Source organism: Gopherus evgoodei, unplaced genomic scaffold (genome assembly GCF_007399415.2).
Source record: "Gopherus evgoodei ecotype Sinaloan lineage unplaced genomic scaffold, rGopEvg1_v1.p scaffold_37_arrow_ctg1, whole genome shotgun sequence".
NCBI classification, from domain to species: Eukaryota; Metazoa; Chordata; order Testudines; family Testudinidae; genus Gopherus; species Gopherus evgoodei.
This window is the reverse complement of record NW_022060049.1, coordinates 3,943,167-3,967,870: the sequence shown is the minus strand read 5'-3', so window position 1 is coordinate 3,967,870 and position 24,704 is coordinate 3,943,167. Positions and strand designations below refer to the sequence as shown.

At 58.2% G+C, this 24,704-nt stretch overlaps 1 protein-coding gene across 1 annotated transcript; it reads right to left on the bottom strand.

The window, feature by feature from the left end:
- Positions 1 to 7: 7 nt before the first annotated feature.
- Positions 8 to 22,805, bottom strand: LOC115642059 (transitional endoplasmic reticulum ATPase-like). The gene is made up of 18 exons (XM_030545434.1): positions 22,726 to 22,805; positions 21,501 to 21,612; positions 19,423 to 19,595; positions 17,810 to 17,952; positions 17,457 to 17,587; positions 17,000 to 17,131; positions 16,301 to 16,403; positions 15,665 to 15,798; positions 8,732 to 8,867; positions 8,383 to 8,495; positions 7,499 to 7,663; positions 7,284 to 7,406; positions 6,771 to 6,983; positions 6,056 to 6,234; positions 4,368 to 4,497; positions 2,146 to 2,304; positions 1,705 to 1,856; positions 8 to 1,179 (listed from the first exon to the last, which is right to left on the bottom strand). Exons 1-18 carry the CDS (start codon positions 22,743 to 22,745, stop codon positions 1,059 to 1,061), a joined length of 2,439 nt encoding a protein of 812 aa, XP_030401294.1. The 5' UTR covers positions 22,746 to 22,805; the 3' UTR covers positions 8 to 1,058.
- Between the last annotated feature and the right edge of the window lie 1,899 nt (positions 22,806 to 24,704).

Genomic DNA, 24,704 nt, shown 5'->3' with positions numbered 1-24,704 from the left:
CCCCAGCTGACACAGCCCCCACACTCCAAATCTTTACTAGTGTCCAGCCCTTACAGATCGCGATGGGCACACGCATGCGGCTGGCTCCTGCAAGCGGGGATCTGGGATGTCCCACAGCCTCTCGCCCCAAACTAGGGCCCTTCGGCCCTTGCGCATGTCACCAGCTCTGGAGGAGCGGGGTGAGGTGCTGGGTGGGGTCTGGGTGCCCTCAGAGGCAGGATGGTGCCCAGGTGCCAGGGCAACCCAGGGTCCAGATCCTTTTGCTTCCCCCCAGATTCAGGGGTGGGGCTCAGGAGGAGTCGTGCTCTTCGTTCCCCACATTCCCGGGCCACAGAGACGAAAGCCAGAACAACAAAGCTGGCGCTAAGACAGCACCAACCCGGCTGGGAGAGTGAGGGCATCTCTCCCTGGGGGCTGGCACACTCAGCGTCACAGCCTGCAGGATAAGCCCAGGCCTGGCGGGGGCTGCTGACAGTAGGAGCCACATGGCTGGGTGGAGCTGTAATCCCGAGCAGGAGGCTGCTGTGAGGGACACAGAGGAAGGGTCTTTCTCCACACTCACGGGACTCCACAGGACGCCGGGGTCCTGTGGTCGGGGTGGGGGCTGGGAGACCTGGGCTTGTTATCACACAAAAGAACACAACCAAGAGCAACTGGGCATGCGGGGAATCACAGCTGGCACAGGAGCAGGGCTGCCTGCTTGAGAAGAGCTTCCTGGTGCAAGGGGGGGCACAGCTTTCCAGTTGGAAAGGTGGAGCTCTCTGGAGCGAGGGGCGGGGCTTTTTGGTTGCAAAGACAGCTCTCTGGAGCAAGGGGCGGGGCTTTCTGGTTGCAAAGGCGGAGCTCTCTGGAGCAAGGGGCGGGGCTTTCTGGTTGCAAAGGCGGAGCTCTTTGAGGCAGGGGGCAGACCTGTCTGGTTGGGAAGGCAGAGCTTTCTGGTGCAAGAGGCAGAGCCGAGGCTTCGGTACAAGATGCCCCGGTGCAAAGGGCGGGGCTGTCTGGCACAAGGGGCGGAGCTGATGCTTTGGCATAGGGGGTGGGGCCAGTGATCCCACCCATCAGTTGTAGAGATCATCGTCCCCCTCCTCTTGGAAGAGGCCGCCCCGGCCATTGTCGCCATGCCGGGAGCCACCTGCACGATCGGTCCCTCCGTCCCCGCTCTGCTTCCCAGCTGGGAACCTGTGGGAAGAGAGCGGGGCTGGCTCAGTGTGATGGGGGGAAGGGAACCCCGCCCTTGTCACAGGCAGGTGGAGGTGTCGTCCAGTGCAACCAGCAGTCCTGGGGTCCCCTTGTGCTGGCCACGGGAGGGCCGTTCTTCCCAGGGTTGAGTGTGACACCGGGGGGCAGGGGGGCCTACTGGGGCAGGAGGAGACCAGGCAGAGGATCCAGAGGCTCAGGGTGACAGCTAGGACAAAGAACTGAGACTGAAGCTGGGGTAGTCCTGGGGAGGGTGAGAGTTAGGCTGGGGACGGGGCAGATTCGAGATGAGGGCAGGGCTGGAGGGATCCCAGGGGGGTGAGGGCAGGTGGGTGGATCATAGGGGCCAAGGGCAGGGCTGGGGGGATCCCAGGGAGCTGAGGGCTTTGCAGGAGGCCGAAGGCATCGCTGGGGGGATCCCAAGGAGCTGAGGGGATCCCAGGGGGCCAAGGGCAGGGCTGGGGGGATCCTGGGGCCGAGAATGACGCTGGGGGACCTGCCTCCTACCTGAAGTTGCCAAAGCCGCGGCTCTGCTGCAGCGTCTGGGCAAACATCTCATACTTGCGGATGTCGTTGTCGCTGACGGAGCGGCGGGCGAAGCGCATGGCCTCTTCGAAGTGATCCCGCCGGATCTCGGGCACCGGGTCATAGTCATCGTCCTGCCCAGGGTGGTGGGGACAATGTAGTCATGCCCAGCCTGGCCCTGATCAGCCAACCCAGGCCTGGGCCTCCCACAGCAAACAAAGTTTATGCGAGTGGCCAGCTCCCCTCTCACTGGCCTGCTGGGGGTGCCCCAGGGGGCAGGAGCCAAGGCTCCGGGGATCCCCCAGCGAGTGGCCAGCTCAGGCACTGCTGTTGCCCCACTCTCAGGGAGCTAGGGGTTCAAACCCCCCAGCGCCTTGCAGCAGGGAGGGTTTGCCTCCTTGCCCCGTGGGGTCCCCCCCATACCATGATAGCATCCGGGTGGCTCTGGCGTTCCCGCTCCATCTTGATCTCCGTCTCGATGGCCTCGCGGATGGCGAGCTTGCAGGCGCGCTGGCAGATCTCAGTGAGGTCAGCGCCCGAGAACCCATGGGTGATCTTGGCCAGGTAGTTCAGGTCCACATCCTGAGTGGGGGAGCGAAGAGAGACATAGTGTGGGCCCCTTACTGAATGACAGAGGATGTGGAAAAAGCTAAAGTACTCAATGCTTTTTTTGCCTCTGTCTTCACACACAAGGTCAGCTCCCAGACTGCTGCACTGGGCAGCACAGTATGGGGAGGAGGTGACCAGCCCCCTGTGGAGAAAGTAGTTCAGGTCTATTTAGAAGAGCTGGACGAGCACAAGTCCATGGGGCCGGATGCGCTGCATCCGAGGGTGCTAAAGGAGTTGGCGGATGTGATTGCAGAGCCATTGGTCATTATCTTTGAAAACTCATGGCAATCGGGGGAGGTCCCAGATAACTAATGTAGTGCCCATCTTTAACAGGGAAGGAGGAGGATCTGGGGAACTACAGGCCAGTCAGCCTCACCTCAGTCCCTGGAAAAATCATGGAGCAGGTCCTCAAGGAATCAATTCTGAAGCACTTAGAGGAGAGGAGTGATCAGGAACAGTCAGCATGGATTCACCAAGGGCAAGTCATGCCTGACTAACCTAATTGCCTTCTATTATGAGATAACTGGCTCTGTGGATCAGGGGAAAGCGGTGGATGTGTTATTCTTTGACTTTAGCAAAGCTTTTGATACGGTCTCCCACAGTATTCTTGCCAGCAAGTTAAAGAAGTATGGGTGGGATGAATGGACTATAAGGTGGAGAGAAAGCTGGCTACATCGTCAGGCTTATTGGGTAGTGGTCAATAGCTCCAAGTCTACTTGGCAGCCGGTTTCAAGCAGAGTGCCCCCAGGGTCGGTCCTGGGGACAGTTTTGTTCAATATCTTCATTAATGATCTGGAGGATGGCGTGGATTGCACCCTCAGCAAGTTTGCAGATGACACTAAACTGGGAGGAGTGGTAGATACGCTGGAGGGTAGGGACAGGATACAGAGGGACCTAGACAAATTAGAGGATTGGGCCAAAATAAATCTGATGAGGTTCAACAAGGACAAGTGCAGAGTCCTGCACTTAGGATGGAAGAATCCCATTCACTGTTACAGACTAGGGTCCAAGTGGCTAGGCAGCAGTTCTGCAGGAAAGGACCTAGGGGTTACAGTGGATAAGAAGCTGGATATGAGTCAGCAGTGTGCCCTTGTCGCCAAGAAGACTAACGGCATTTTGGGCTATATAAGTAGGAGCATTGCCGGCAAATCAAGGAATGTGATCATTCCCCTCTATTCTGCATTAGTGAGGTCTCATCTGGAGTCCTGTGTCCAGTTTTGGGCCCCACACTACAAGAAGGATGTGGAAAAATTGGAATGAGCCCAGCAGAGAGAAACAAAACTGATTAGGGGGCTGGAGCACATGACATAGGAGGAGAGGCTGAGGGAACTGGGATTGTTTAGTCTGCAGAAGAGAAGAGTGACGAGGGATTTGATAGCTGCTTTCAACTACCGGAAAGGGGGTTCCGAAGAGGATGGATCTAGACTGTTCTCAGTGGTACCAGATGACAGAACAAGGAGTAATGGTCTCAAATTGCAGTCTAAGTTGGATATTAGGAAACACTATTTCACTAGGAGGGCAGAGAAGCACTGGAATGTGTTACCTAGGGAGGTGGTGGAATCTCATCCTTAGAGGTTTTTAAGGTCAGGCTTGCCAAAGCTCTGGCTGAGATGATTTAGTTGGGAATTGGTCCTGCTTTGAGCAGAGGGTTGGACTAGATGATCTCCTGAGGTCCCTTCCAACCCTGATATTCTATGATTCTATGAGACCAACCTAAAAATCACGAGATTTAAAAACTGAACAATGCAAGCTGGGTTCTCTTCCTTTGCCTCCTGGGCTCACATTTTCCAGCTCCTCTCTGCAGCCACAAGAGCTAGAAAATCATTTCTTTGCGAACGTGAAAGCTGAGATTCCCCTGTACTCCCATGAGTCCGGGAGCTGGGGATTTAGGGAACAAACGATCGTAAGTCTCAGGATCCAATGCTGAGAGTTGGCAAAGCTGCGGCTGTTCGAGACCAGAGAGTCGTGTGGCTGCAGGAGGAGGTGCAGCGAGGCCTGGGGTGAGATGGCACGGCGGGGCAGGCATGCTCACTCACCCGGGCCACAGGCGACTTGCGCAGGTTGGCGCTCAGGATCGCCGCGCGAGAGGTGTCGTCAGGCAGTGGGATGTAGATGAGCTGGTCCAGCCGCCCAGGGCGCAGGATAGCTGGGTCGATGATGTCTGGCCTAGGGATGTAGGGGAGGTGACAAGGAGAGAGAGCCTCAGCTCCTGCCCAGCAACCAGGGGGCATCCTGGGGCGCCTCCAGAGAGGGGGCAGCTCCCACATACACCCACGCCCACCACTGGCCTCCCTTGGCACCAGAGCAGCCCTGGGGAGCACAGGGACTAGGGCTGCGCAAAGCTTCTCCAGGGAAACTGGACTGCGAAGAAAAGGAGCCAAACCCCAGGAACCCCGTCCCCCAAAAGGGACCCTCCCCTACCCCCACGGTGCTTGTCCTAACCCCCTGACCTCAGGGAACCTCCCCAGCCCCCACAGAGCCTGCTCACCCTCTGTCCCCAGGGACCCCGTCCCCCACAAGGGACCCTCCCTTACCCGCAAGGAACTTGTCCCAACCCCCTTCCCCCAGGGAACCTCCCCCACCCCCACAGAGCCTGCTCACCATCTGTCCCCAGAGACCCCTTCCCCCACAAGGGACCCTCCCTTACCCCCAAGGAATTTGCCCAGCCCCCTTGCCCCCAGGGAACCTCCCCCGCCCCCACAGAGCCTGCTCACCCTTTGTCCCCAGGGATCCTACCCCCCCCAAGGGACCCTCCCCTACCCCCACGGAATTTGCCCTGCCCCTCTGCCCCCAGGAACCTCCCCCCACCCTCACAGAGCCTGCTCACCCTATGCCCCCAGGGAACCTCCCCCGCCCCCACAGAGCCTGCTCACCTTCTGTCCCCAGGGACCCTACCTCCCACAAGGGACCCTCCCCTACCCCCACCGAACTTCCCCAGCCCCTCTGCCCCCAGGAACCTCCCCCACTCCCACAGAGCCTGCTCACCCCCTACCCCCAGGGAACATCCCCCGCCCCCACACAGACTGCTAACCCCTGCCCCCAGGAACCCCATCCCCCATAAGGGACCCTCCCCTACCCCCACAGAACCTGCCCTGCCCCCCTGAACCTCTCCCACCCCCCTAGAGCCTGCTCATCCGCTGCCCCCAGGGAACCTCCCCCACCCTCAAAGAGCCTGCTAACCCCTGCTCCAGGAACCCCATCCCTCACAAAGGACCCTCCCCTACCCCCACAGATCCTGCTAACCCCCTGCTCCCAGGAACCCCGTCCCCCAAAAGGGACCCTCCCCTATCCACACTGAACCTCCTCCACCCCCACAGAGCCTGCTCACCCCCTGCCCCCAGGGACCCCATCCCCCACAAGGGACCCTCCCTTACCCCCATGGAGCTTGCCCTGCCCTCAGGAACCTCCCCCACCCCACAGAGCCTGCTCACCCCCTGCCCCGAAGGGCCCTGCCCATCTCCTGCCCCCAATGACCCTGTCCACCCCAAGGAAGCCTCCCCAACCCCACGGACCCTGCCCCCTTCCTCTCAGGGACCTTGCCCCACTCCTGCCTACAGGGCGCCTCTCCAAGCTCATATAGATGGGGGGGGTCCTCACCCCCCTCCCCATGGCCAGGTCTCCCACGGTGCAGGAGCACACAGCAGGGCGGCAGAGAGGGGCTGATCCTGGTCCCAGCAGCCACTAGCTAAGACATTGCACCCTAGGAGGGAAGGGGTGGCCTCACCTGTTGGTGGCCCCAATGATGAAGACCGTTTTCTTGTTGGTCATGCCGTCCATCTCGGTGAGGATCTGGTTGATGACGCGGTCCGCCGCCCCTCCGCCATCCCCCGCGCCGCCGCCCCGCGCCTTGGCGATGGAGTCCAGCTCGTCGAAGAACAGGATGCAGGGGGCGGCCTGGCGAGCCTGGGGTGCAGGGGGAGATGGTGGGGAACAGGGGGGAGCCCCCGAGGGGGAAGAGAACAGGGTGTGCAGGGAGCCCCTGAGCGGGGAGAGAGGGTGGGGTGGGCCTGGTGGGGGACACCTGGTGGGGGACAGAATGTACTGGGAAGGGGGGGACTCCGGGGCTGGGTTGGGGGTACTCGCTGGCGACAGCAGTGCTATGACAAGGGCTCCCCTGCTGCTGGGTCAGGCTGGGGCACCATGCAGCTCCCCTCCCCCGATTAGCAGGAATCCCCCCAAACCTGCACCCCTCTGGCTGTGCAGGCATCACCCCCACAACTGGTGAGAACAGCAGGCTGAGGGGATGACACAGACTCTGCAGCCAGGGCTCATGGGTAGGAGCAGTAGAGAGGCTCCCCCATGCCCCAGCACCCCGAGGCCCGGCCAGGCAGGTGGGGGAGAGACCCCAAGGCCTGGCTGAATGGTTGGGGGACCTCGAGGCTGGCTAGGCAGGAGGGTGGAGGGAGAACCCCAAGGCGCCGGGCCGGCACCCTACGCACCTTGTCGAAGACATCGCGCACGTTGGCCTCGGACTCCCCGAACCACATGGTGAGCAGCTCGGGGCCCTTGATGGAGACGAAGTTGGCCTGGCACTCGTTGGCGATGGCCTTGGCCAGCAGGGTCTTGCCGCAGCCCGGCGGCCCGTAGAAGAGAACGCCCCGTGACGGCGTCATGCCAAACTTCAGGAACTTGTCCGGGTACTCCACCGGAAACTGGGTGGGGGACAGCCGGGGGTCAGGGATGGGGGGCCCCAGAAAGCCAGCACTGCCCCCTCCCTTCATTGCAGCATGGAGGTGCCCCCTGCTGACCCCCCCACCCTGCCCCCTACAGCACAGCACTGCCTGCTGAGCCCCCCACCCCACCCCCTGAAGCACAGTGCCGCCTGCTGAGTCCCCCACCCCACCCCCTGCAGCACAGTGCCCCCTAGTAGGGCATTGGGGCTGGCATTGAGTAGGGAGAGTCCCATCCAAACCCTACTTAGCCTGGGCAAAGCGAGTGCAGCCCCCACTCACCTGCACAAGCTCCTGCAGCTCTCGCTTCACCTCCTGCAGCCCCCCGATGTCTTCCCAGCAGACCTGGGGCACCTCCACCACCGTCTCCCGCAGCGCCGACGGGTTGCTCTGGCTGAGAGCCCACTGTGCGGGGGGGCAGGAGGGGAAGAGCATGAGGGGTGTGACCTCGGGTTGGAGAGGAGGGGTGGGGCCCCGAGGAGGGGTCGCCAGGTTACCTGGAAGTCATCCATGGTGACGGCCATGGCATTGAGGATGTCGGCGTCGATGGTGTCGTCCTCCAGGTCGATGATGTTCATCTTCTTGCGGATGGCCTGGAGCGCAGCCTCGGAGCACAGCGCCGCCAGGTCTGCGCCCACGTGCCCGTGCGTCTCCCTGGCCACCTGCGGCCACAGGGCGCCTGACACGGGGCCACGGGGGGAGCCAGGGAACGGGGCCACCCAGGGGAAGGGGGAATAGCCAAGGAATGGGGAACGTCAGTGAACGGGGCAACGGGGGGCAGCCAGGGAACGGGGCCATGAGGGTGTGGGGGGCAGCCAGGGAATGGGGCCACCCAGGGGAAGGGGGGATAGCCAAGGAATGGGGCAGGTCTGGAAACGGGGCCACGGGGGGACAGCCAGGGAATGGGGGCACAGGGAGGGGACAGCCAAGGAATGGGGCCAGTCAGGGAACAGGGCCATGGGGAGCAGCCAGGGAATGGGGGCACAGGAAACAGGGCCATGGGGGGCAGCCAGGGAATGGGGCCATGGGGGTGAGAGGGGAGCCAGGGAACGGGGCTACCTGGAGGAAGGGGGATAGCCAAGGAATGTGGCTGGTCAGGGAACAGGGCCACGGGGGCAGTCAGGGAATGGGGGCACAAGGAGGGGCCAGCCAGGGGATGGGACCATAGGGGGGAGGAACTAGCTGGGGATGGAGCTATGGGGAGGGGCCAGCCAGGCACAGGGAAGGGATCACAGCTCCCCTGCTACACCCTCTACCCAAGCACACATGACCCTCCCCCTATCTATAGACTCCTGCACCTCCACACCTGCCCCTACCCACATCCATGTACACAACCCTCCAGCTCTCCCTCCCACCACCTCATCCAGCCCAACCCTCTCACCCGCTCCAGATCCACGTCCTCGGCCAGCTTCATGTTCTTGGTGTGGATCTGCAGGATCTCCAGCCGCCCAACCGAGTCTGGGATCCCGATGTCAATCTCACGGTCAAAGCGCCCTGGGGAAGGAGGAGGGGTGGCATCTCAGCCCAGCCCCTCGAAAACATACATGTCGTGTGGAACCACCATGCCCCAGGAGCGGGGCCTGGGAGCCAGGACTCTTGGGTTCTATCCCCAGTTACTGCAGCAGCACAGGGAAGATGGGAAGCCAGGACTTTCAGTCCAGGATTTACTTGCCCACCAGAGTGAGGGTCCTAGGTGGGGTCCCGATGCAGCCCCACACCTGGGCACCTACCAAACCTGCGCAGGGCGGGGTCAACGCTGTTGGGCCGGTTGGTGGCAGCCATGACGATGACATGGGAGCGCTGCTTCAGGCCATCCATGAGCGTCAGCAGCTGGGACACGATCCTGCGCTCTACCTCGCCATGTGTCTGCAACGGGGAGGAGGGGATGAGCTGAGAACGGGGAGACTCGCAGCAGCAGTGACCGGGGCCCCTGGGAACTTCTGTGCTGCTCTGGGCCAGGCTGAGCCATGGACACATGGATTTCCCAGCAGCACAGCACCCCCTGATGCCTGGCTGGGGGGTGTATGGGGACAAGGCACAGGGAACGGTGCTCCCTGGTGCCAGACTGAGGATGCCCCTGAGGACTCCCTGCTCTTCCCACTCCGACTGGGAGCCGTTGGCCTCACATCCTAGATGGAGCAGGAGGATCTGGGGCTGTAAAATCCCATAGGCCCTAACCCCTGCCAGGCGAGGGCTCGCTCAATCCCATACCAACCCCCCTTGCCCAGCCAAAGCAGGAAATCAGGGCAGCTGGCGTCAGAGCAAGACAGCGAGAAACACCAGCCAGCCAGCCAGGGCCAGGTGTGTGTGTGTGCGCACGTGTGTCTCCTGGGGCCTCCAACAGCCACGACATGGCCCCTCTTTATTATCAATGATCACAGAATCCTAGAGATGTTGGACAGGAAGGGGCCTCAAGAGGTCACCAGGTCCAGCCCCCATAACCCCAGCCTGTTCCTGACAGGGGTTGGTCCAACCTGTCCTTACAAACCTCCAATAACGGGGATTCCACAACCACCCTTGGTCGCCTGTTCCAGAGTTGAACTCCCCTTGGAGTTAGAAAGTTTTGCCTAATATCCAACCGAAATCTCCCTGCTGCAGATTAAGCCCATTGCCTCTCATCCTACACCCCGGGGACATGGAGAACAACTGATCCCTGTCCTCTTTGTAACAGCCCTTAGTATATTTGAAGACTGTTCTCAGGTCCCCTTCAGTCATCTTTTCTCAGGCTAAACATGCCCAGCTTTGACCAAGGGCTAAAGAGTGTCGGAGGGTGCTTTGTAGGCTGCTTACAAAGTCCAGAATGTTAGTTCCTGGAGAAGGTGTAAACCCCTCCCATTGCTGCTTCACCAACTGTAATGGCCCCTTAACCTCGTGACCATACACAAGTTCAAATGGTGAAAACCCTAAACTGGGATGTGGTACAGCTCTGTAGGCAAACAGCAACTGCTGCAACACTAGGTCCCAATTATTGGAGAATTCGTTGATGAATTTTCGTATCATGGCCCCCAAAGTTCCATTGAACCTTTCCACCAGGCCATTGGTTTGATGGTGGTACGGGGTGGCAACCAAGTGATTCACCCCATGAGTTTCCCACAGTTTTTCCATGGTCCCTGCCAGGAAATTAGACCCTGAATCTGTAAGGATGTCGGAGGGCCAACCTACCCTGGCAAAGATGTCTGTTAGGGCCAGGCACACAGTGTTAGCCCTGGTGTTGACTAGAGCTACTGCTTTTGGCCATCGGGTAGCAAAGTCCACTAAAGTCAGTACGTACTGCTTTCCTCTGGGCGTCTTTTTTGGAAAAGGGCCCAGAATATCCACAGCTACTTGCTGAAATGGGACCTCAATTATGGGGAGTGGCTGGAGAGGGGCCTTGACCTGGTCTTGAGGCTTTCCCACTCTTTGGCATACCTCACAAGACCGGACATACTTGGCAACATCCTTGCCCATCCCCTCCCAGTGGAAGGACTTCCCCAACCGGTCCTTGGTTCTGTTCACCCCAGCATGGCCACTGGGATGATCATGGGCTAAGCTTAAGAGCTTCCCCCGGTACTTAGTTGGAACCACCAACTGTTTTTGCGGCTGCCATTCTTCCCGGTGTCCACCAGAAAGAATTTCCTTGTATAAAAGTCCTTGGTCTATAACAAACCGGGATCGATTAGAAGAGTTGAGAGGCGGTGGGGTGCTCCGTGCCGCCGCCCACGCTTTCTGAAGGCTGTCATCTGCTTCCTGCTCAGTCTGGAACTGTTCCCTTGAGGCTGGGGTCACCAGTTCTTCCTCAGACTGTGGACTTGGGCTTGGTCCCTCTGGAAGCGATGTAGGTGATGGGGTTGTTTCCGTTGCTGGTGAACCGCTCCCCGCTGGTGCACCTGAGGGTATTTCAGGCTCTGGCTGAGCCTTTTGGGTATGGCTGTCTTTTGCTTTTGCCAGTTCTGGCTCGCTGGCGCCCTCTGGCGTTGAGTTTGAAGATGTGGTTGCACTTGCTGGTGCTGGTTTCTGTTCCAGTTTCGGGCCTGGGACTGGAGATGCTGTGGCTGTTTCAGTGGTAGGCATGGAATCCGGGTCCACTACCTCTGTCTGGGTCTCTGGTAACACAGATGGGGCCTCTGTGGACGGCTCAGGAACAGGAATGGGTCTGGAAGCTTGCCTGGTTTGGCTACGGGTAACCATTCCCACTCTCTTGGCCCGCCTCACCTGGTTGGCCAAGTCTTCCCCCAGTAGCATGGGGATAGGATAATTGTCATAGACTGCAAAAGTCCACATTCCTGACTAGCCTTTGTACTGGACAGGCAGTTGAGCTGTAGGCAAGTCTACAGCTTGTGACATGAAGGGGTAAATTGTAACTTTGGCCTTTGGGTTGATGAATTTGGGGTCAACGAAGGATTGGTGGATAGCTGACACTTGTGCCCCCGTGTCTCTCCACGCAGTAACCTTCTTTCCGCCCACTCTCAAATTTTCCCTTCGCTCCAAGGGTATTTGAGAGGCATCCGGGCCTGGGGATCTTTGGTGTGATGGTGGTGTAATGAATTGCACACGCATGGTGTTCTTGGGACAGTTGGCCTTGATATGTCCCGGTTCATTACACTTAAAGCATCTTCCATCTGATGGGTCACTGGGCCGAGGTGAGTTACTGGAGACTGGTGAGGTTGAAGGGTAGGGTATCTGTGGCTTTACTTGGGTGGTATGTGGGGTCTTTGGCTGTCCTCGGTTGTAGGGTTTATGGTCTGTGTGCCCCCTTGAGTAATCGTTCCCCTTGACAGTAGCTTTCTTGCTTTCTGCCAGTTCCATCCATTTGGCTCCAATCTCCCCCGCCTCAGCGATTTCTTTGGGATTTGCATCTTGTATGTACCGTGTGATGTCTTCAGGAACACCATCCAAGAACTGCTCCATTTGTATGAGGAGGTTCAGTTCTTCCAAGGTTTGAATGTTGTTTCCTGTTATCCAGGCCTCATAGTTTTTTGCAATGTAGTAGGCGTGTTTGGGAAATGACACCTCTGGTTTCCACTTTTGGGTTCTGAAGCGCCGACGGGCATGATCTGGGGTTATCCCCATCCTGTATCTGGCCTTGGTTTGAAAAAGTTTATAGTCATTCATTTGCAGCTTAGGCATTTCAGCTGCCACCTCTGCTAAAGGTCCACTGAGCTGTGACCTCAATTCTACCATGTACTGGTCTTCGGGGATGTTGTACCCAAGACAGGCTCTTTCAAAATTTTCCAAGAAGGCCTCGGTGTCATCACCTGCCTTGTAGGTGGGAAATTTCCTGTGCTGTGGAGCAATAGTTGGCGCCGGGTTGTTAGGGTTGGCTGGCACATGCAGCCCAGCTTTTGCCAACTCCAGTTCATGTTTTCTCTGTTTTTCCTTCTCTTCATTCTCTTTTTGTTGTTTTTCCATTTCTTTTTGTTGTTTTTCCATGTCTCGGCGGTGGGCCAACTCATCTTCTGCTTGTTTCCTTCGGTAGGCCACCTCTTCTTCTTCTAGTTTTCTTTTGTGTGCTGCCTCTTGGGCTGCCTGTTCTCTTTGGAAGGCTGCCAGTTTGATGCTTTCTTCCTTTTCTTTCAGCTCCATCTCTTTTTGTTTTATTTCTAGTTGTCGCCTGTGTTCAGCTTCTCTTAATTGGTCTTCAGCCTCCATTTTTGCCTTAGAAGTCATGATTCCTGTTTTCTTGTGTTGGGGTGCCCTCCGGTGTTTATCCTCTGAACTGCAGGCTCTCTGTTGCCTCCTGAAGTCTGCCTAGCAACAGTGCCTTTAGCTAATCTTCAATGTTAAGTAAACCTGAAAAACCACTTTATTTGCATTCATATAGTGCTGGTATGACTCTCAATGGGAGTGCTATTGTGTGACAAAAGACTGTTAATAGTCCTTAACGACTTCTTGCTTAACATGCAAGCCACAAACTGCCAGAGAGAGCAGAAAAAAAAATTCTCTCTGGTTCCCTTTTAAAACCAACTGTTTCTCTCTGCTAAAAAGCCCTTAGCAGAGAAAAGAAAAATATAATATTCCTACTGGCTTCTGGATTCTGTCTATCTCCCACCAGCTGCACACCATATCATAACCTTAGTCCCAGATTTGGACCTTAGCGTCCAAAATATGGGGGTTAGCATGAAAACCTCCAAGCTTAGTTACCAGCTTGGACCTGGTACCCGCTGCCACCACCCAAAAATTTAGAGTGTTTTGGGGCACTCTGGTCCCTCTGAAAAACCTTCCCTGGGGACCCCAAGACCCAAATCCCTTGAGTCTCACAACAAAGGGAAATGATCCTTTTTCCCTTCCCCCCTCCAGGTGCTCCTGGAGAGATACACAGACACAAGCTCTGTGAAACTACACAGAGAGACTCCCCCTCTCTGTTCCCAATCCTGAAAACAAAAGTACTTTCCTATTCCCCCCAGAGGGAATACAAAATCAGGCTAGCAATCCAACACACAGATCTCCCCGATTTCTTCCTCCCACCAATTCCCTGGTGAGTACAGACTCAATTTCCCTGAAGTAAAGAAAAACTCCAACAGGTCTTAAAAGAAAGCTTTATATAAAAAGAAAGAAAAATACATACAAATGTTCTCTCTGTATTAAGATGATACAACACAGGGCAATTGCTTAAAAGAATATTGAATAAACAGCCTTATTCAAAAAGAATACAAAGCAACGCACTCCAGCACTTATATTCATGCAAATACCAAAGAAAAGAAACCATCGAACTTACTATCTGATCTCTTTGTCCTTACACTTAGAAACAGAAGACTAGAAAGTAGAAAGTACTTCTCCAAAGCTCAGAGAAAGCAGGCAGACAGAAAACAAAGACCCCCAGACACACAATTCCCTCCACCCAAAGTTGAAAAAATCCGGTTTCCTGATTGGTCTAAAAATCCGGTTTCCTGATTGGTCCTCTGGTCAGGTGCTTCAGGTGAAAGAGACATTAACCCTTAGCTATCTGTTTATGACAGAACCTTTCCTCACAGATCCGGTTTGTTAAACCTTTGATCATGTTTGTGGCTCTCCTCTGGCCTCTCTCCAACATGTCCACATCTTCCCTAAAGCGAGGCACCCCAAACTGGACACTGGACTCCAGCTGAGGCCTCCCCAGTGCCAAGCAGAGTGGGACAGTCACCTCCCACATCATACATACGACACTCTTGTTAATACACCCCAGAATGAGATCAGCCTTTTCCACAGCCTTTTTCACACTGTTGACTCACATTCGATTTGTGATCCGCTATAACCCCAGCTCCTTTCCAGCACTTCGCCTGCCTAGCCAGGTATTCCGTTTTCTGGTTGTGCATTCGATTTTTCCTTCCTGAGTGAAGTACTTTACACTTGTCTTTACTGAATTTCATCTTCTTGATTTCAGGCCAATTCTCCAATGTGTCATGGTCATTTCGAATTCCAATCCTGGCCTCCAAAGAGCTAGCAGCCCCTCCTAGCCTGGCGTCAGATGCAAGTTTTCTCAGCACACTCTGCACTCCGTTACCCAATTCATTAATGAAAATATTGACTAGAACCAGACCCAGGACTGACCCCTGTGGGACCCACTAGACACGCCCTCCCAGTCTGACTGCGAACCATTGATAAGTACTCTTTGAGTATCTTCAAACCAGTTGTGCACCCACCTTATAGTATTTTTATCTAGACAACCTTTCCCTACCTTGCATATGAGAATGCCATGTGGGACTGTATCAAAAGCCCGACTTAAATATTACTGTGACAGAGTGGGAATTTTTCATAATATTTTAGATGAGTCTTGTGTGTGCCTCAGTTTCTCCCACGATCTATATAGATAACTAGGTCAGGGAAAAAGGTTGCAGAGACCCAGAGATGCAGGTGTGACACACACCTGGCTGTCTGCGGCTGGCCCCAGGCCCACGGATGGTCCCAGAAAACAATGTTCACTCCAACTGCCCGGACATTTGGTACCTAGCGACTAATAACCATGGAAGACCCGCCCTCCACAGGAAGCCAGCCAGGTTGGACCAGCAGGAAAACAAGGGGCTAAGGAGGAAGCCAGGTGACCATGTTTGCCAGGTGACCATGTTTGGGTACAAGGACAAAGGATGGAGGAGGGGCCAAGTGAGGTGGGTAAGTAGGGGCTGCTGGAAGCAGGAGAAGTTTCTGGATGGGACTACAGAGGAGTCAAGAGGGCTCTGGCCTGGGTCCCAAGCCAAATAATGGACTTTGCTGTAACTTTCCATTCTCATGTTAACTAAAGACTTTCTAAGCTGTGTTCCCTAATAAACCCTGCTGTTATGCACCGCTGGCTGAGAGTCATTCCAGAGTCAGGAAACCGGGGTTGCATTGCTCCCTTTGGGGGTGCAAGTCTCCCCCAGGGGTCCAATCCAGGTGGACTCATCATGGGGAGCTCATGGCATGACCCCGGTATGCTGATGGCTCGGAGGTTCGGTCCCAGGAGGTGGGGAAGCCAGAGGCTGACCCCAGTGAGAAAGTGTGACCCTAAGGGGGCTGACGGACTGAAAGAGTCTTCCCAGGGACTGTCCCAGAATCGTGCGAGAGCACTGGGCCCGTGGATCCATGACAATAACATCGACTATTTCTCCATCAGCTTTAACCCTGATGGGTTAGATTGTCCACATATGATCCTTCACCCAGTGCTGAGATGCAGCTGCCTCTGGGGTGGGGCGCGGGGGCTGTTTATACTGGGATCCCCCACCCCATCTCACCTTCTCCCTCTTGGGGGCAATGGCATCCAGCTCATCGATGAAGATGATGGCTGGTGCGTTCTTCTCGGCCTCCTCAAAGGCTTTGCGCAGGTTGCTCTCTGACTCGCCTGCCAGCTTGCTCATGATCTCCGGACCTGGGAGGGAGCAGGGGCTCTTTATAAAGGGATCCCTTGCCTGGCACTGAGATGCAGCTGGGGTGGTGCCGGGAGTGATGCCAGCCTCCAGGGCTATATCAGGGGCTAGCCACTCGCATGCTTCAGGGCAGAAGGGAATCCCCAGCAAGGGGTCAGGAAGCCATGAAAACCCCGAGGCACAATGGGGCCTCTGTGCCAGCTGCCCGGCTCTGCACCAGGCAGCATCACCACGCCAGTATGGGAGAGCGTCAAGGCGAAGGGAAACAGGAGGGCACCCAGTCCACTCCTAGCAGAGCACCAGGAGGGGGGTATGTGCCGCCCAAAGGGAAGGCAGCTGGAGATCACAGTGAGAGGTGCATGAGAAATGCCAGAGATGAGAGAGAGGGGAGTACGTAGGGACAGACAGACAGATGGACATGTGGGGATGGACGAACACGTGAAAGGATGGCCAGAAATGTGAGGACAGAAGGACGGGCTCCCCCTCCTGCTTGGCGTCTCTCACCATTGATGAGGAAGAAGAAGGCTCCTGTTTCATTGGCCACAGCTCGGGCCACCAGCGTTTTCCCAGTGCCGGGGGGGCCATACAGCAGGATGCCTCGGGGCGGCTGAGGAGGGAACAGACCCGGTTGGCAAGAGGCGCTTGACGGGAAAAGTGCCTAACGCAGTCTCCCCAGGCAGGTGCGTGATGTGCAGGGCGGACGCCCCCAGACCCAGTGTCCCATCAGGAGGGGTGCTGTGGGGAGGTGACTGTGGTGTTAATCGAGGCTGAAATGGTCCTGTCCTGGGGTGCAGAGGGAGGCGATCCTCCAGATGGCTCTGGAGAAATCCCAGGCCAGATTGAGGACTGTGTCAGGGGACCTCGCAAATAGGGTCCTGGATGTCAGTATTTCAGCTTCCACTAAGAAGTGTGTTGCCAGCCCTCATGGTTGGGAGGAAATGGTGAAAAATGTGACAGTGTGTGTGACAGGGACAGTGCCGCTGCCTGAGTCTGCAGATAGCCTGACCCCGTTGCTCTGAGGGGGGAAGCAGCTCCAAGGGTGGAATGCTGGAGCTGGTTATATAGGGATCCCTTGCCCAGCACAGAGATGCAGCTGCCTCTGGGGAGGAGCGCAGGGCTGTTTATGCAGGGATGACCTAGCAATGAGATCAGCTCGGCTGTGGGATTGGATGAGGAGGCCCTGTCCTGCTGGGCTCACGGTACCTTGACGCCGATGGCTTTGAAGAGCCCTGGGTGGCGCAGGGGCAGCTCCACCATCTCCTTGATCTGAGCCATCTGCTTCCGGCAGCCCCCAATGTCATCGTAGCCCACGTCGTTTAGGCTCTCCTCCTCATCCTGCGTGGGTGACAGGCAGGGTCAAGGTGCAGCCAAGCCAGCCCCCCAAAACCCTGGCAGCCACACTGGGACTAGCACCCACTCCCTCCCACTCTGGGACCAGACCCTGATCCCCATAGACAGTCACACTGCCCCCACCCCGCTGGGACCCAGCCCCAACCCACCCTGCTCTCCCAGGATCCAGCACCATGGGCCCTGCCCCCCACCTAGATCCAGCACCATGGGCCCTGCTCTCTCCCCTCCTCAGATCCAGCACCATGGGCCCTGCTCCCAGGATCCAACAGTCTCTGGGGCACCCACAGAAGAGCACAGGAGCTGCACCCACCTCTCTCTTGATGGGCTCCCCCTCGCAGTGGATGACGGTGTCGGGGGCCACGATGCAGTGGGGGCTCGGATCCACCTCCACCACCTTGAACTCCACGGCCCGCATCCCGCCGCGCACCAGGAAGATGTCACCTGGTGGGGGAAGAGAATATCGTTCCGAGCCAGCTGGAGGGACGGGAGAGTCCAACCCACACCTGGCAGGAGCACCCCCTGTTGGGGCACAGCCCTACCCAACCCGCTCCAGGCTGGGCGCCTCCCCTAACAGAGACAAGACAGCCAGCCTCGTGCTGCCCCACACGTCATCATCCCAGGAAGGGGGGGTCGCTCCAAGGGCTCCCCCCGACCCCGGCTCACCTTTGTGCACAGGCCGATAGGCCTCCAGGAAGTAGGGCTTCAGGTACACATCAAAGAGGTTCCCGGTCAGGCCGACGATGGTGTCGTCAATGGGCAGCACGTGGATCCGTTTCCCGTACTTTACATCCGGGCAGGCCTGGATGCTGCAGGAAAGACCCTGGCTCAGTCTAGCACCTGCAGCACAGCACCTGCCCCGCAGCGCAGAGCTCCAGAGGAGAGCGCCCCTCACTGAGCCCCCACTTCCTGCAGCACAGCGCCCCCTACTGAGCCCCCACTCCAGCAGCACAGCACCTCCCCCGCAGTGCAGAGCTCCAGGGGAGAGTGCCCCTCACTGAGCCCCCACTTCCTGCAGCACAGCCCCTCCCCCGCAGCGCAGAGCTCCAGGGGAGAGCGCCCCTCACTGAGCCCCCACTTCCTGCAGCACAACCCCTCCCCCACAGCGCAGAGCTCCAGGGGAGAGCGCCCCTCGCTGAGCCCCCACTTCCTGCAGCACAGCCCCTCCCCCGCAGCGCAGAGCTCCAGGGGAGAGCGCCCCTCACTGAGCCCCCACTTCCCGCAGCACAGCCCCTCCCCCGCAGCGCAGAGCTCCAGGGGAGAGCGCCCCTCACTGAGCCCCCACTTCCCGCAGCACAGCCCCTCCCCCGCAGCGCAGAGCTCCAGGGGAGAGCGCCCCTCACTGAGCCCCCACTTCCTGCAGCACAGCACCTCCCCCACAGCGCAGAGCTCCAGGGGAGAGCGCCCCTCACTGAGCCCCCACTTCCTGCAGCACAGCACCTCCCCCACAGCGCAGAGCTCCAGGGGAGAGCCTCCTGCTGAGCCCCCACTTCCTGCAGCACAGCCCCCCCTACTGAGCCCCCGCTTCCTGCAGCACAGCGCCCCCCAGCACAGACCACCAGGGGAGCGCCCCCTACTGAGCCCCCGCTCCCTCCAGAACAGCACCCCCTACTGAGCCCCCACTCCAGCAGCACAGCGCCCCCTACTGAGCCCCCGCTTCCTGCAGCACAGCGCCCCCCAGCACAGACCACCAGGGGAGCGCCCCCTACTGAGCCCCCGCTCCCTCCAGAACAGCACCCCCTACTGAGCCCCCACTCCAGCAGCACAGCGCCCCCTACTGAGCCCCCGCTTCCTGCAGCACAGCGCCCCCCAGCACAGACCACCAGGGGAGTGCCCCCTACTGAGCCCCCCACTCCAGCAGCACAGCGCCCCCTACTGAGCCCCCACTCCAGCAGCACAGCACCTCCCTCGCAGAGCAGACCACCAGGGGAGGGTGTCCCCTACTGAGTCCCCGCTCCTGCAGCACAGCGCCCCCCTACTGAGCCCCCCACGCCCTGCAGCACAATGCCCCCTACTGAGCCCTCGCTTCATGCAGCACAGCACCCCCCAGCAAAGACCCCCAGGGGAGAGCCCCCTATTGAGTCCCCACTGCCTGCAGCACAGTCCCCACTCCACTGAGCCCCCCGCTTCCTGCAGCACAGCGCCCCGTACTGAGCCCCCGCTTCCTGCAGCACAGCGCCCCATACTGAGCCCCCACCCCCAGCAACACAGTCTCCCATCTGCATCCAGAGCAGGCCAGCCCCTGCCAGCTGCAGAGGAGGGGACCACCCGGCACTCACCTCACCACGTCACCCAAGCGCACACGGAGGTTGTTGCGGGTAACGCGGTTCATACGGATCTTCTCGCTGTGGCAGGAGTCGTCGGTAAGGACGATGCAGACCGTCTCCCGGCGCTTCTTGCCCTTCAGCAGCACCGTGTCACCCCGGAACAAGTGCAGCTCCTCCATCTTGGTCTGCAACAGAGACGGGCCGTGACGGACCACGCGGGGCGTGGGGGAGGGAGGCGTTTGCAGAGTGCGTGGGGTGCATGGTGTGTCCGTATGCAAAGGGTGTGTCGAGGGGTATGTGCATGGCACATGTGCTACTCCTGAGGAAATGCTACGCCAACAAATTAAAAATTCGGTGCACGATATTTGAAAATTCTGCATATTTTATTTGTCAAAATAATGCAATATAATCAGGCTGGTTTCAACTGGGTAGGTAATTTATTTAAACTACAATACAATGGATGGAGAATGGGAGTGGGGAGCACTGCAGGAAATCCCCATATCCCCTTGCCTACTAGTAATGTAGCTAGGTTTGACCCTTTATTTCTAGTTATTAGTCAACAAATAGGTGCGGCCATATGCTCAGTGTTACATCACAGCGAAGAACAAGCAAGGGCTGGGTAATCAAACTCACAATTTGTATTGGCTGCTGACCATCTCCAGAAAGGTCAGTAGCAAACAGGTCATGGAGCACATTTTGATAAGAAATGTTTCCAGTCCAAAAACTTAGACCAGTTCTAATCACTAAAGCAGAATAAGCACTGATAAGGCCAGACCATCCTTTACACCACTCTGGCCATTTAAAGGAGCCTTAAAACTTATAACACCTGTTTTATACTCCCAGGAGAATTCACGAAGACAATCGGAACAATTCACTAAGCAGGCAGGCTGCTACTTCTGAGTGGATCACCTGCACCATGCCTACTTCCTCAGACATTCCCACTCCATGCAGAGTGGGCTACAATATTGAGGGAGAGGGACACAGTTTCTCTCTCTCACGCATGACTGCTCACCCCTTCACACACCCCCAGTGGTGATTTGTGTCTCTATTAGCTGCTCCGGGCACCTGAACCGACCTGCCTATGCTGCCAGGGAGGGACGCATGACTGCTCTTGTGGCTTCCCTTTGCCTTCCCATTAGAAGTCATTTTTCTGCAGGAAAGCAAAGAAATCAGCGGAGGCCATGAATTCTGCACACGTGCAGTGATGCAGTATTCCCCCAGGAGTAACAATGTGCATAGTGCATATGTGAGACTGCACAGTGTGTGTGCTTGAAGCGCGTATGTGCATGATGTGTGTTCATTGTGTGTGCATAGGCATAGGGTGTGTGGAGACTGTGTGTGTGTGATGTATGTCTGCATGGCGCCTATGTGAGATTGCATGGTGTGTGTGCTTGGAGCGTGGATGTGCATGATGTGCGTATGCATGGGTGGATGGGGTAGTACGCATGCAAGTTTGTGTATACACTTGGGGTATGTAGAGGTGCGTGTGTTCGTGCATGGTTTACGCATGTGCAATGTTTGAATAATGAGTGTGTGCACATGATGTATGTGTGTGCATTGGGGGTACATGATGCACATGGGGGTGTATGTAGATGGTGTGTTGATGAGTGTGCATGTATGTAGATGGCATGTGAGTATGTATACACATGCATAGGGGTGTGTGTACACACGTGTTACCTTCACACTCTCCTGGTGGGAACCCAACCTGCCTAGCTATAGGTCCTAGCCCCTGTATTGCTAGCAGCAGGGGATTCTCCCAGAACTCAGAGGACAGGCGCTTTAAGTGTAGGGGAATCCAGGTTCAATCCCTGCTGGTCAGTGAGTGTCCCGGGATGCAGCAGGGAGCTCCCAGGGGCCTCAGCTCAGCTACAGAGCAAAGCCTGTGTGCGTCCCCCAACCACTCCCGGCCAACTCCTCTGTGCAGTCTCTGCCCGCTAGGTGGAAGGGGCGTTTCTGGGAGGCCAGGTGGCTGGCTGGGCAATGGGGCATGGGATCCCCATGGGGTAGGGGTCCCTGCGGGCAAAGGGGCTCTGGTTCCTGGCGGGCCAGGTGGCTGGGGCAAGGGTCCCCATGTGGCATGGGGGCCGTACCTGTGACAGGCTGACAATGCTGTTGTCCTCATTCACCGCCTCATCCACGAGGAGCCGGTTGGGCCGACGCTTCTGGCGCAGGATGGCCGTGGAGTAATCCTCCCCTTTGGGACTGCAGAGGGGAGAGAGGTCAGAGGGTCTCCCTCCCCGAAGAGAACAGAGACAGCCCCCATGGGCCCTTCAGACAGGGAGAGCAGGAGATGCAGGGCTTGGGAGCCGGGACTCCTTGGGGGTGGGGGGAGGATGTCAATCTTGGAGAGGCCTGCAGACCCCAACCCTCCCTAGCGTGCCTGATCTGCGAAATCCCAGAGCTGAGCGGGGTCTGGGAGCCTGACTTTAGGGGGGCCAAGGGGACACAAGGAAACCTAAAGCACATTGTATTTTGAAGAGGGAGCAGAGGCAATCCTGGCTGGACCTGGGGGCTAGGGGGTCACAGACAGGCACAGGAGAGAGTGGGGGGAGTAGGGCAACCAGATGTCCCGATTTCATATTGACAGTCCCGATATTTGAGACTTTTTCTAATACAGACACCTATTACCCCGCACCCCGTCCCGATTTTTCACACTTGCTGTCTGGTCACCAGGGCGGGGGGTTACAGACAGGCCTTCGGGTGTCTGGGAGAGGAACCTGCAGCCAGGCCCTGGGGCTTGGGAAGGGGGTTGGTTCTCAGCCAGGCCCCCAGGATTTGGGAGTCACAGCAGCAGAGGAGAGGGGAGGAGTTGGGCACACACAGGGTAAAGGGCCAGCTACCGCTGCCAGCTTCGGCCTGGCCTCTCGGCACAGGCGGGGCCCGGGCCCAGCAACTGTCTGTGTCCCGCCCCGCGCCTAGGAAATTGTAAACTACCCCCCCGGGGGCCCCTGGGGCTACCCTCTGCCAGGCTGACTCCGTGCCAGTCCCGGGCGCGTGCGGGGGGAGGGGATCGTGTGTCACCCCAGCCGGTGCCAGGAGCCGCCCCTATAAATACCCCGCGGCGTGGGATCATCGCCCGTTATAGACACCAGCTGCGCCCCCCCGCCACAACAACAAACCCAGGGTCCCCCCCCGCGCCAAAGCCCCCCCAGCCTCCCCTCTTGGGGGCAGGCACCTCCCCCCCTGCAAGCTCGGATCCAAACTTTTCCAGCCCCTCCCCCGGCTGAGCCTCCTCCCAGCTGGGCGGGGGGGTTGTAGGAGCCCCCCCGGCTGCCCCCCGCCCCGGGGTGGAGCCCCTCGAGCGCCCCCACTTACTCCCCGCCCGGGCCCGGCATCTCGGCTGCGGTACCCCCGCCCGGGCCGCCCCGAACCGTCCCGCAGCGCCTGCCGCTGCCTGCGCCCGCCCCTGCTGGAGCCTGGCCCCGCCCCGCGCCCCCCCGCGGACACCCGGGGAGCGGCAGCGACCGGGGTGACCACCAGTGACGCTTGGTGGGGAGGGGGCTGTGGGGGTTGGGGGAGGGGTGGTTTGGAGGAGTTTTGGTCCGGAGGGGGGTGGTGTTTGGCCTGGGGAATCCCAGAGCTGAAGGGGGGTTGGGGGACTGATTGGCTGGGGGAGGGGAAGGGGGTGTGCTGTGGGCGGGTGCTGGGGGGAAGGGGCAGTGGTGGGGCAGGGTTGGTGGAAGGGGTGTCGTGGGGGGGGTATTTGGGGGAGGGGAAGGGGGGTGTGCTGTGGGCGGGTGCTGGGGGGAAGGGGCAGTGGTGGGGCAGGGTTGGTGGAAGGGGTGTGGTGTGATGGGGTGTTTGGGGGAGGGGAAGGGGCAGTGGTGGGGGAGGTTTGTGGTGTATGAGGTTTTGGTGGGGAGGGGGTGTTGTGGGGGGATGTTTGGGGGAGAGGTGAGGTTGAGGAAGGGGTTTTGGGGGTATTTAGGAAGAGAGGAGGGGATTGGTGGGGGTGGTTGGGGTGGGGGACTGGTGAGGTTGGTGGAAGGGGTGTGGTGTGGGGGGGTATTTGGGGGAGGGGAAGGGGGTGTGCTGTGGGTGGGTGCTGGGGGGAAGGGGCAGTGGTGGGGCAGGGTTGGTGGAAGGGGTGTGGTGTGGGGGGTATTTGGGGGAGGGGAAGGGGGTGTGCTGTGGGTGGGTGCTGGGGGGAAGGGGCAGTGGTGGGGCAGGGTTGGTGGAAGGGGTGTGGTGTGATGGGGTGTTTGGGGGAGGGGAAGGGGCAGTGGTGGGGGAGGTTTGTGGTGGGGGAGGTTTTGGTGGGGAGGGGGTGTTGTGGGGGGATGTTTGGGGGAGAGGTGAGGTTGAGGAGGGGATGTTGGGGGTATTTGGGAGGAGAGGAGGGGAGTGGCTGGGGTGGAGGAGTGGTGAGGTTGGTGGAAAGGGTGAGGTGGGGGGGTGTTTGGGGGAGGGGAAGGGGCAGTGGTGGGGCAGGGTTGGGGGAGGTTTGTGGTGTGTGAGGTTTTTGTGGGGAGTGTTGAGGTGGGGAGGGGGTGCTGTGGGGGTATGTTTGGGGGAGAGGTGAGGCTGAGGAGGGGATGTTGGGGGTATTTGGGAGGAGAGGAGGGGAGTGGCTGGGGTGGAGGAGTGGTGAGGTTGGTGGAAGGGGTGTGGTGAGGGAGGTATTTGGGGAAGGGGCAGGGGTAGGGTTAGGGGTTATTTTGCTCACTGTTGGTGCCTGGTTCTGCTCCAGAGCAGCTGGGCTGAGGGGGCAGGTGGTAAGTGGGGAGCAGGGGGGAAGGACCACGTTCAAAGGAACCGGGGCAGCAGTCAGTTGGGTGAATGTGGGGGTCATGTCCCTGTATGCAGGGCCCAGGGTGCAGCTGGGTGGGTGTGAATGTGGGATTGGTTGAGTGGATCCATTTGTGTGGGTCCATTTGTGGATGGTTATCTGGGACATGCAGGGTTTCCCAGGGCTTTGGAGGATACGATTAAAATTCAAAGTGATTGGTCACACTGGAGAAATAGTCTGAAGTAAATAGGATGAAGTTCACTAGGACAATTGCGAAGTGCTCCACTTAGGAAGGAACAATCAGTTGCACACATACAAATTGGGAAATGACTGCCTAGGAAGGGGCACTGCGGAAAGGGGTCTGGGAGTCCCAGTGGATCACAAGCTAAATATGAGTCGACAGTGTAACACTTTTGCAGAAAAAGTGAACATCATTCTGGGATGTTTTAGCAGGAAAGTTGTAAGCAAGACACAGGAAGCAGTGCTTAATTTTTGCTAAAGCTGCGCCCTGGCACTTCTGGGCTTGGCAGTTCATAGTCCCGGCACCTCTGGGCCTGCTGCATCA

What these genes read in the sequence shown, in the direction of transcription:
- LOC115642059 (XM_030545434.1), bottom strand. Translation starts at nt 22,745, where the DNA reads ATGCCGGGCCCGGGCGGGGA. An exon ending in TCAAAGCCATCGGCGTCAAG is followed by an intron (nt 16,404 to 16,999) that starts GTACCGTGAGCC and finishes TTCCCTCCTCAG; the next exon opens with CCGCCCCGAGGCATCCTGCT. An exon ending in AGGACGTGGATCTGGAGCGG is followed by an intron (nt 7,664 to 8,382) that starts GTGAGAGGGTTG and finishes CTGTGGCCGCAG; the next exon opens with GTGGCCAGGGAGACGCACGG.